This window comes from Myxocyprinus asiaticus, chromosome 7 (genome assembly GCF_019703515.2).
Source record: "Myxocyprinus asiaticus isolate MX2 ecotype Aquarium Trade chromosome 7, UBuf_Myxa_2, whole genome shotgun sequence".
Taxonomy (NCBI): Eukaryota; Metazoa; Chordata; class Actinopteri; order Cypriniformes; family Catostomidae; genus Myxocyprinus; species Myxocyprinus asiaticus.
This window is the reverse complement of record NC_059350.1, coordinates 51,763,871-51,775,433: the sequence shown is the minus strand read 5'-3', so window position 1 is coordinate 51,775,433 and position 11,563 is coordinate 51,763,871. Positions and strand designations below refer to the sequence as shown.

The 11,563-nt window shown below is 41.6% G+C and overlaps 1 protein-coding gene across 1 annotated transcript in view; it reads right to left on the bottom strand.

Annotated features, from left to right (window-relative positions):
* Positions 1 to 1,774: 1,774 nt before the first annotated feature.
* LOC127444346 (receptor tyrosine-protein kinase erbB-4-like) overlaps positions 1,775 to 11,563 on the bottom strand; it is a 297,320-nt gene continuing 287,531 nt past the window's right edge. The window contains exons 26-28 of the mRNA XM_051703648.1: positions 9,755 to 10,061; positions 2,820 to 3,015; positions 1,775 to 2,447 (exon numbers count right to left, since the gene is read on the bottom strand). Of these exons, the coding sequence (XP_051559608.1) occupies positions 2,207 to 2,447; positions 2,820 to 3,015; positions 9,755 to 10,061 (744 nt within the window). The 3' untranslated portion in view covers positions 1,775 to 2,206. The remainder of the gene's footprint in view (positions 2,448 to 2,819; positions 3,016 to 9,754; positions 10,062 to 11,563) is intronic.

Genomic DNA, 11,563 nt, shown 5'->3' with positions numbered 1-11,563 from the left:
TTGTCTTTTCATTTAAAATTACATTTTGAATTTAATTTAAAACATCCTTGTTTTTCAGACTTGTTAAAATGAAGCTACCTACTGTACACCTTGTGGAAAGTGTGCTATGAAGCCACCTACATTTAGAACTAGGGGCTTTGTGTTTTCCTCAATTTAACAATTATTCAGAATGTTCCAGCTTTAATAAAAGTTCAGCTCAATTGACAAAATTTGTGGCATCACGTTGATTACAAAAAATAATTTAGACTAGGGATGCTCCGATAGATCAGCCACCAATCAATATAGGCTGATACTCACTTCTTATGACTTGATCAATGGTCTCATTATTTTGCCGATCGCTCCTGTCACAAAATACACTCTTTTTTTTTTTTTTATAAGGTTAACCCTAACCTAACCCTAAACCAACCTACCTAACCCAACCTAACCGAATCTAACCTAACCCTAACTTCAATTCAGATGGGATTCTGACTCCTTTTAGTTTTAAGCATCACTGTCATGTCATCACGGGTGTGTGGGAACACTGCAAGAATGTTGTAAGACAACAAACTTGATTCAGCAGTAAAGAGTGATGTAGTGTGAGAGGTATGGCGGATATGAAAAACTTGTGTACAGCATATATGCCGTTTCACACGTAACACGGCAAAGGGAAACTGGTGTTGTGCCGACTTCTGACTCCCTAGTATGGTTATAGTTAGGGGTAGATGTAGGTGTGGCCTTTAAGGATAGGGACTAATCAGACAGCAGGGAGTAAGAATCTAGCGGGGAGTCAGATTTCGGCACAATACCGGCACACGCTGTAAAACGGTCTTCATTATCATTCACGGCGGCCTCTAAGTCTCCGCTGGCCATAAGCAAATTAAAAATAACGTGGATAACAAGATGAGGTATATTTCAAACATCTTTATTAAATAGCTCCAGAGCAAACGGCATTAACAAAAACACCTGCTCAGTTTTCTCTTCCTCCATTCTCTTTTCATCTCTTGCCTTACAAGAGAGCGTGTGTTACCCTCATTAAAGAGGAACTATTACCAACATCCAACCCATGAAAAAGTAGGGAACATATTTATAAATATAATAATTCTATATACAATATTTGGATACTATAATATTATGTAATAAATATGATTAAAAAATAAATAAAATACAAATAATAAAATAATAATAATTAAATGAAATAGTGAATTCAATATAACCAAACATGTCTCATTAAGTTTAATTGCACATATGGGTTATCAGTTCTACTTCAGTTTGACATTAAGAACTGGTTCTTTGTAGGGCTATCTATCCTAATATAGAGAACATTTTGTGTAAGCCATTTTATGGCTTATGACTGGGATCGAAATCGGCAAGAAAATCAGATGACAAGAAAATCAGTGATCATATCGGCTTTAAAAATCCTGATCTGAGCATCCCTAATTAAGAATAGTCTCTCATTTATTAAAAAAAAAAAAAAAAAAAAGAAGCAACAATCGTGGTTACGGTAAGGTGCTTACAATGGAAGTGAAAGGGGCCAGTCCATAAATGTTTAAAAACACATTGTTTCAAAAGGTATAGCCACAAGTCATAAACATTATACATGTTAACATGATTTTAGTGTGATAAAATCACTTACCTTATCTGTGTCAAGTTATATCCAATATTACAACTTTGTTGCCATGACAATGTAATGCCGATAAACCCTGTAAACGATTTTATTACACTAAAATCATGTTGACATGTACAATGTTTATGTCTTATGGCTAAACATTGTGCATTTAAATTTTATGGACTGGCCCCTTTCACTTCAATAGTAAGTGCCTTACTGAAACTTCGAGGGATGAGTTGAAATTATTTTTGGTGGTAATCAACATTGTGCCACAAATGCTGTCGATTGAGCTTAACTTGTATTTAACCAGCAACATTCCTTTAATTTCTATATTTGAATGTGTGCCATCAAGTGTGGGCAATACTTTAGAATAAATGTAGAGAAACATCTCTGGGTTACAGAAATGGTGTTTGAATGGACTTGGAGCAATGGCTGGATCCACCTTTCCCGCCGTTTTTGTGGTTTTTATGCCCTCTGTTATGAGCATAATGTGATGTATTGTGCATTCAGTGGCTTACATTACTACTTGTCCTGTTTCACCAACATATGATCAAGTAAAGACATTTAAAGTTAAGGTGCTGGTAGAAGAAACAGGCTCTACAGAGCATGGAGACCTGGATGTTAGACCACAGTGTTCCTCTGCCGGTATGGAGGAGGAGGCAGGACTGTTCCCTGCTTTACACCAGACTCAGACAGGTACTCTGGGTTTTCAGCCACAGCAGGCTGTTGTTGCCCATTCTGCTTGTAGGGGAACTTGTTATTGCAGACAATTGAAGAGTCTTGGGAGTTCTGAGGGGTAACCTTGGGTGGAAGGCTGTGCTGCCAATACTCAGGATTGTCGAAGGTATTCTTGTACATCTTGTCAACTAGTACAGTATGTCCTGATTGAATCACAGCCACAGGGTGGCCTGGCAGGCCACTTTTGCCTGCCACTGCAGACTTTGCCAAATGAAACTGTTGGGGTGAACGATTTGACTTCGTTGGGACTTGATGACTGACTAAACATATTTGACCTGCTGGTAGTGGCTGGCCAGATTTGCTGGCGTGATCAAGGACTGACGGAACTGAATGGGTATGTTGATCATTTTGGCTCATTGGTCCAGGGTGTATCGGTTCAACTGGTGGTATCGCAAAGTGAACGTGCGGTCCGTGGTTGTGGTAATGGGATTTACCCATTTGAGTGACGTGGGAAACATGGCTGCCTGACATGTGGGTTGGTGTTGTCAACTGCAATGGGATGGAAACTCCATTTTTTCTCATGCCGCTGGTGTTGTTGAATGTGTTGAGGTAAAGGGGGTTGTTAATGTACTCATCTTCGCACTTGGGCTTTCCATCAGGGGTGCTGTGGTAACCTGGGTTGTCTAGTGCATGGACGTCTTTATTTTTACGTCTCGCTACAAATGGATTCTCCTCAACGGGATTCAAATGATCTACAGATATGACAGACAAATGACATTGTTAAAATAAAGTAGGCCATTTTCTACTCAATTTTAGCAGTGTCCATGACTCTTCATGTAAGAAAAAGTATGGAATTTCTTAAAGACCCCATAAGTCTTGATTTGAAAAGCCCAGTCACACACACCACACCTGTTCCGACCTTCACAGCACACAAACATTTACATCTCCTGCAACAACCCTCCTCCCCTCTCCTGCTACTCAACCTGCACTTAAGATCTGTGAGGAGGATGTGTGCTGCGTATTCCAGAAACAGAAGACAAGAAAAGCACAGGGCCCTGATATGTGTTTCATCCACTTGTCTAAAATCCTGTGCTGACCAGCTGGCCCCCATCTTCACACAGATCTTCAACAGATCACTGGAGCAGTGTGAAGTTCCCTGCTGCTTCAAACGCTCCAAAATTATCCCTGTCCCAAAGAAACCCAAAATCACAGGACTCAATGACTTCAGACCTGTTGCTCTGATGTCTGTGGTCATGAAGTTATTTGAGAGACTGGTGTTGGCCCACCTGAAAGACATCACTGAACCCTTCCTGGATCGCCTGCAATTTGCCTATCGAACAAACAGGTCTGTTGGATGATGCAGTCAGTATGGGACTGCATTACATACTTCAACATCTAGACAAACCAGGTACTTATGCAAGGATACAATTTGTTGACTTCAGTTAGGCTTTTAATACCATCAACCCTGCTCTCCTATGGACTAAATTAACCCAGCTCTCTGTTCCTGCTTATATCTGTCAGTGTGTAACCCTGTATAATTTAACAAATTAATTATGAAAAGGAAATAATTAAGAAAGTCTGTTAAAATAATAAACTAACCAGAAAATAGTAAAGAGTGTATGGAAAATAGTAAAATCTAAATAAAATGCATGTCAGTAATTATACATTAGATTGATATCGCAATGGTTGTCCAATTACGTGAGGTCTAATTTGAAAGTCCCGCCCCAGCACACTAGATGCTTGATGGGGAAAGCCATTTTCTTTTCTCTGTAAGACTGGTGAGATGAGCAGCCGCGTAACTTTGAGCAAAATTTAACAGCATCAGAGAGGATAAAATAGATACATTTATGTTCTATTTTCTTTGGATTTGGTGAGTATGCATTTTGTAATGTGTAAACTGTCACAAATGTGGTTAAATGTGTACTGATGTTTTCAATTGAGAGATAATGAAAACTTATTTCTTTGTCAGAATGTAATGCTGATAAGTTCTGTTGTTTTACAAGGTTAAGGAGATGTAAATCTTAAGAGACGATGTGTATATGAGTTCCTAATGTTCATATTTTGTTGACGATGATGAACGAGTAGTTTATTTAATTAAGTAGCGTAATATTAATTAAGCCGTCGAACTACGGTGGAAATGTAACTGTTAAATGTTAAACAGGGTAACAAGTGCTACGATGTACTGTTGTTAAACTAGAAGCAGTGAATTTAATGTGTTGTGAACTAAAGAATGTCATGGTTACTTGCGTAACCTCCATTCCCTGATAGAGGGAACGAGACATTGTGTCGATGTAGTGACACTAGGGGTCACTCTTGGGAGCCCAAGACAACTCTGGTCTTTGATAAAAGGCCAATGAAAACTGGTGAGTGGTATTTGCATGCCACTCCCCCGAACATACGGGTATAAAAGGAGCTGGTATGCAACCACTCATTCAGGTTTTATGCTGAGGAGCCGAGACAAGGTCCGGGCATTTCAGCGGGTAGTTCAGTGTTGTGGCAGGAGGGACACAATGTCTCGTTCCCTCCATCAGGGAATGGAGGTTACGCAAGTAACCATGACGTTCCCTATCTGTCACTCACTCAACATTGTGTCGATGTAGTGACACTAGGGGTCCCTATACAAAACGCCACAACTGTCTGAACTGTGTTACGAGAACTGGCGGTGTGTGACGGGCAGACAACTGTGTGCCTCGTAGCCAGCGCACCAGGCCGACACGTAACCTCCCCCAACATAGTTATGAGTGTCGAACGGCCCTTTGAGGACAAGTCGACTACCCAAAAGATGGAGACAGGCTAGCCCAGTCGTGGCCTCTTTTCCCCTTCTTTTTTTCCACTCCCTAAAAAAAGGGGGGATTATCCCAAGGGGAGAACACCGCGGAGACCACACCTCGCCCAGAGAGAGGGGGGATATTTAAGTAGAAAATACGTCACATGGTCTTGCCGATCATGTGGAGAAGTCTCATGGTAGGTCCTACCCAACGGGGGAGGAGTTACTACAAACATGGAGACTGTGGCAGAGGGGCCTCTGCCCAAGGAAGACGCAGTTTGCCAACAGGGAAACGAATTAGCGGAAGATATACATCGCATGGGGTTGCCTACAGGGAACCGCCACATGTGGAGCACCTAACCCAGAACAGGGCTTTTAGTTAGCACGTGTACTGGGCCGGCAGTGAGTCTCTCCGAAAACTCGACTGCCACAGGGCTCGGAGGAAGTCAACCAGGGAACATGGTTTGTGAACAGAGTTAACGGCGCACGTCTTCAGCTCAGAGGAGGTGAAAGGTGCTATGTGCAAGCGATACACCCGGCCGGCTATCCCGGGCTTATCCACTTGTATTGTGTGCCACTACCCGGGACGAAACCGGTTCCACCCGGAGGTTTTAGAACCTCGCAAAGATGTTGGGTGTTGCCCAGCCCGCTGCTCTGCAAATGTCTGTTAGAGAGGCACCCCTGGCCAGGGCCCAGGAGGCTGCTACACCCCTGGAAGAATGGGCTCGTAGCGCTACTGGAGGCAGCACGTCCTGGGCGTGATATGCCATAGCTATGGCGTCAATGAGCCAGTGGGCGATCCTCTGCTTGGAGACAGTGCTTCCTTTCTGCTGTGCGCCAAAGCAGACAAAGAGCTGCTCAGAGATCCTAAAGCTCTGTGTGCAATCCAAATAGATATGTAAAGCGTGCACCGGACACAGTAACGACAGGGCTGGGTCTGCCTCCTCCTGGGGCATCGCTCACAGGTTCACCACCTGGTCCCTAAAAGGGGTCGTGGGAACCTTGGGCACATAGCCCGGACGCGGTCTCAAGATCACGTGAGAGTAGCCTGGACCGAACTCCAGGCACGTTTCGCTGACAGAGAACGCTTGCAGGTCTCCTACCCTCTTGATGGAGGTGAGCGCAGTCAGGAGGGCAGTCTTCAAGGAGAGTGCCTTAAGCTCAGCTGACTGCAAAGGCTCAAAGGGGGCTCTCTGTAGACCCTGAAGAACTACAGAGAGGTCCCATGAGGGAACAAGGCGCGGTCTGGAGGGGTTCAGCCTCCTGGCGCCTCTCAGGAACCTGATGATCAGGTCGTGCTTCCCTAAGGACTTACCGTCCTCTGTGTTGTGGTGTGCTGCTATAGCTGCAACGTACACCTTCAAGGTGGAAGGGGACAGCCACCCTTCCAACCTCTCTTGCAGGAAGAAAAGCACCGATCCAACTGCACATCTCTGGGGTCTTCCCATTGGGAAGAACACCACTTAGCCAACAGATGCCACTTAAAGGCATACAGGCGCCTCGTAGAGCGGGCCCTAGCCTGAGTGATCGTGTCTACCACCGCTGGTGGGGAGCCTCTGGGGTGGCTTGCTTTCTTACGAAGTTAAGCCACGACCGCATCGTTGCCATGGACATGTTCTCGCAATGAGTACATGACCCATCCACGAATGCTGTCTCTACGTGAGCTGTGCCCAGACACGAAAGACTGTGATCGTGACCGTCAGAAGGCGAGAGATAACGAGCACAACCAGGAATAACACACAAAACTCTAAAAAGACGTTCCGGGTGCGCCACTCTTTTAGAGATATATACTCTTTTAGAGAAATATACTCTTTTTATTTCTGCCGAAGCGCCCAGGGGCAGAGGGAGAGAAGCTGCTGAAATGCGCCGTCAGATCCAGCAGAGGTGAATGAACAGTCATGGGAATTCAGCTCAGTGAGCATGACCGTTCGGCTCCAAAGAGAAAATCTGAATGAGTGGTTGCATACCAGCTCCTTTTATAGCCGTATCTTCGGGGGAGTGGCATGCAAATACCACTCGCCAATTTTCATTGGCCTATTATCAAAGACCAGAGGTGTCTCGGGCTCCCAAGAGTGACCCCTAGTGTCACTACATCGACACAACGTCAAGTGAGTGACAGATAGGGAACTGCCTGTTATATATACAGGTCAGGTTTTTTTCCTATGCTGGAAATGTGTTTCTTTCAGCATGACGATACAAGATGGCGAGCCTTTCCCCAGTGAGATGAACATTGACTACTGTGAGAATTAAGTTCCAACCAACACCTGAGGAGTTCGGTAGGAATGTTCTGGTTACCTGCTAGTATTTTTGTCCTATAAACGGAACCGAGCCTTGTTTTTGAGGGACTGCTCAAAGAGTTTTTTTTTTTTTTGCTCGGACGGAATTTTTTCTGAATCATTTGAATTGAATCATTTGAACTGAATCATTTGAACTGAACCTTTGAACTGAATCCTTTGAACTGAACCTTTGAACTGAATCATTTGAACTGAATCATTTGAACTGAATCTTTTGAACCGTTTACTTTTTTCTTGTGTTCAATACCAAGGAGTTATTTCTGAATGTGACTGAGTTTAATGGTCCAATTTTATAATTGTGAACAAGGTCATTGTTTATGTTGATATTGTAGGTGTTGTATTCTAGGAAAGGTGCACCCAAATGAACAAAGCGAGTCAGGTAGAACTGTTCAATTACTGTGAATTGAATTGAATTTTCATATCACTGTGATTTTGATATTGGATAGAGATTGTAACAAATTGTTTAATAATCATTTTATTTTATTTCTTTTAAAAATCAACAATTACTACTACAGTTTATTTTCAATACAGATTTACTTTATTACTATCCAGTGTTGTCTCAATTACGCCTCCATAGTCGAACCTACTGGCCTATAGATAATATTAGTAGTAAGTGCATATCAATTGACATGTGCTACAAGTGGATCACCTGCTTTCTGATGGACAGACAGCATCTAGTGAGAATGGGGAAATTCACCTCCAGCACAAATATAATCAGCACCGGTGCCCCCCAAGGATGTGTGCTCTCCCTACTACTCTTCTCCTTGTACACAAATGACTGCACCCCGAAGCACCCCTCTGTCAAGCTCCTGAAGTTTGCAAATGGCACTACAGTCATCGGCCTCATCCAAGATGACGATGAGTCTGCATATAGAAGGGAAGTTGAACAGCTGGCCGTCTGGTGCAGTCAAAACAACCTGGTGCTGAACATGCTCAAAACAGTGGAGATGATTGTGGACTTTAGGAGGAACACCCCAACATTAACCCCGCTCAAGATCCTGAATTGCACTGTGGCAGCAGTGGAGACATTCATGTTCCTAGGCACTACCATCTCACAGGACCTGAAGTGGGAGACCCACATAGACTCAATTTTGAAAAAGGCCCAGCAGAGGTTGTACTTCCTTTGCCAACTGAGGAAGTTCAACCTGCCACAGGCGCTGCTGATACAGTTCTACTCAGCAGTCACTGAGTCTGTCCTCTGCACTACTATAACTGTCTAGTTTGGTCAAGTCAGACATCAGAAGACTTCAAAGATAGTTCGGACTATTGGCACTCCCCTACCCACCCTGCTAGAACATCCAGAGTGATGAAAAGGGCTGGTAAAATCACTCTTGACCCCATTTACTCAGCACACTTCCTTTTTGAACTGTTGCCATCTGGCCGGCACCACAGAGCACTGAGCACCAGAACAGCCAGGCACAGGCACAGGCACAGTTTTTCCCTCAGGCCATCTAACTCACAGTTAAAACTGCCCCCAAATACTTTCCTTTTGTAAATACAAGCATGCGCAATATTCAGTCCATCCATTTCTAATTATATTAATATTTAATTTATGTTCTTTAACATATCCTACCTCTTCTTCAATACATAACATCACCTGCACATAATTGTATATCTGTATATAAAATATTCGAACAACATTATTGCTCTACTGTATATTTCTCTCTTTATATCTGTTATATCTTATTTTTTTATTTTTATGTCACTATATGTATATATGTTTAAATGTATATTTTTATATGTATGTGTTTATATGGTTGCATTCTCTTTGCACTGGAAGCTTCTGTCACCATGACAAATTCCTTGTGTGTGTAAGCACACTTGGCAATAAAGCTCATTCTGAGTCTGATTCTGATTCTGATAAATGAATTATATATTTGTAACAATTTGTTTTGTCTGTTTTCCTGGAAGAGTAAATTTTAGAAGTGTATATCAGCTAACATAAACTGTTGTCAACATTTGGACTACACTTGCATAAAAATTAGCCTAAAATCTACCAGCCATGGTCTTCAAAGCTGAGCTAATTTATTTTTGTCAACATTTCTCTGGTGGATACTATAGTGGTCTTGGCCTTTGTACTGACACCTATTGCCGTCAATGTACAGTACCATCACGCAAAAGCAAATATTTTCCATTACAATTGCTATTGTAGAAATATCCAATTTGCATGGATATTTGATTAAGTAATTCTATAAAAGTGTCTGATAATTTGAGAGTTACAAAAATAAAGAGTAGTATTTGGCTGATCATGTGATCTCAACATGGTGACCACCATGAGGGGAAGGACTACACTTATGTAAAATAAAATTGCTTCTTCTAGGCCATTCATATCTCCGGAATCTTTAAGTCACTTTGTCAACAGTACAGTACTTATAATTTCTTTTGGTTTAAACCTTAATACACTTTTCAAAAAATGATTTAAGAACGTACTTGTGGAGCTCTTGTCCTTCATTGGGGACATATAGCCATCCTCATCTGTGTCCCCCCTCTGTCCTCTTTCTCCCAGCAGGACAGTGGGGTCTGCACTGTAGCGCTGTCCACTGCTGTCCTCCACTGAGTGAGTTGTGCTCGTTTTCTTCAAGTTTCCATTGCATTGCTGCTCCTCTGCTGAGTCGAGACCTGCTCTCTGAACACTTGTAGGGACAGAAGGGCCACTTCCTGCAGCAGCTACCTCACGAGACCGGGCACCTGTCACCTCCTCAGTGCACAAAGTTCCATCATGATACCCAAACTGGTTCTGATCATGAGATGAACATGGAATTAACATGGGAGAGCAAGAAATTAGGGTTAGTCGAGACACTGAATCAGTGTAATCTGAAAAATCGCATTTTGAAAATAATGTAATATGACATAGGGATCTGTCAAAACTATGAAAACTTGCAACAGCTGAATCAAGATTAAAAGATTAATCAATTAACACTAAAATTAACTACTGAAAATTCCAATTATGGTAGTGAAAATCACTATACGCAATATAATGACTGGGCACAAATTAGTAGTATAATGAGCAAAGGCTTTTGGTTGTTATAAAAAAAAAAATTCTTCCTGATCTCTTTTTGTCTTATTTTCCAGTAAAAATATCCAAACATCCTTAAAATAAGAAAAAATAAAAATAAAAAAATACTTAAGAAGCAGAATGTATGATGGCCGAGAAGTGCACAACACAACCAAAAGGGCGCAACAGAAATAAGCCACAACACAATGAAATAAAGCCACAGCACAATGGAAATAAGCCACAACACAGCAAAATTAAGCCACAGCACACCAAAATTAACAGAAAATAAATATTTTTTTAAGCACTGTATTTTAAGTAATGGGGAAGTTTATGGAAGCCCTTAACCGCAAGGTGGAAAAAACCTTTTGTTTTTTCTCTGTTTTGTTTTTTCTGTGAAAATGGCTTTTTCTTTGAATTTTTTTTTTTCTCTGAAAATGTTTTTTCTCTGAAATATATATTTTTTCTCCTCATGCGGCAACACATAAGAAAAGTATCTTGCATAATTTTGCTTTTCAAGTAATTTGATCTTGTTTATAAAATCCATAACATTCTTGTTCATTTTACATCTTTGATTATATTTTTTCAAAATGATAAAACTTCATAGTTTAAAAAAAGAAAAAAGTGCACTGTACTGTATTTATCATACACACTCATTTAGCACTTTTTTAGGAACACCTGTCCACCTACTTATTCATGTGATTATCTAATCAGCCAATCGTGTGGTTGCGGTGCAATGCATACATTTTCACACACAACAGTCTCAAGAGTTTACTCAGAATGGTGGCAAAATAAAAAAAACATCCAGTGAATGGTAGTTCTGCGGATGGAAACGCCTTGTTGATGAGAGAGGTCAACGGAGAATGGCTAGACTGGTTCGAGCTGACAGAAAGGCTACAGTAACTCAGATAACCACTCTGTACAATTTTAGAGAGCAGAATAGCATCTCATAATGCACAGTAAGTCGAACTTTGAGGTCGATGGGCTACAACAGCAGAAGACCACATCTGGCACTTTATTAGGAACACAGTGTTCCTAATAAAGTGCTAAGTGAGTGTATTTCTACATAAGGCAAGTTGGTACACAGATCAAATACACTTTCTGTGGTAGAGCAGGGAAAGTTTAATTTCTGTATGAGCCAGTACTGTAAGTGGCTGTATTTTTGACAGTTCTTTTTTACTACTGAAATTGTATTCAGGTGAAATGAATTGCCGTGATCAACATGACTGTAGTATGAACAGAGTCTG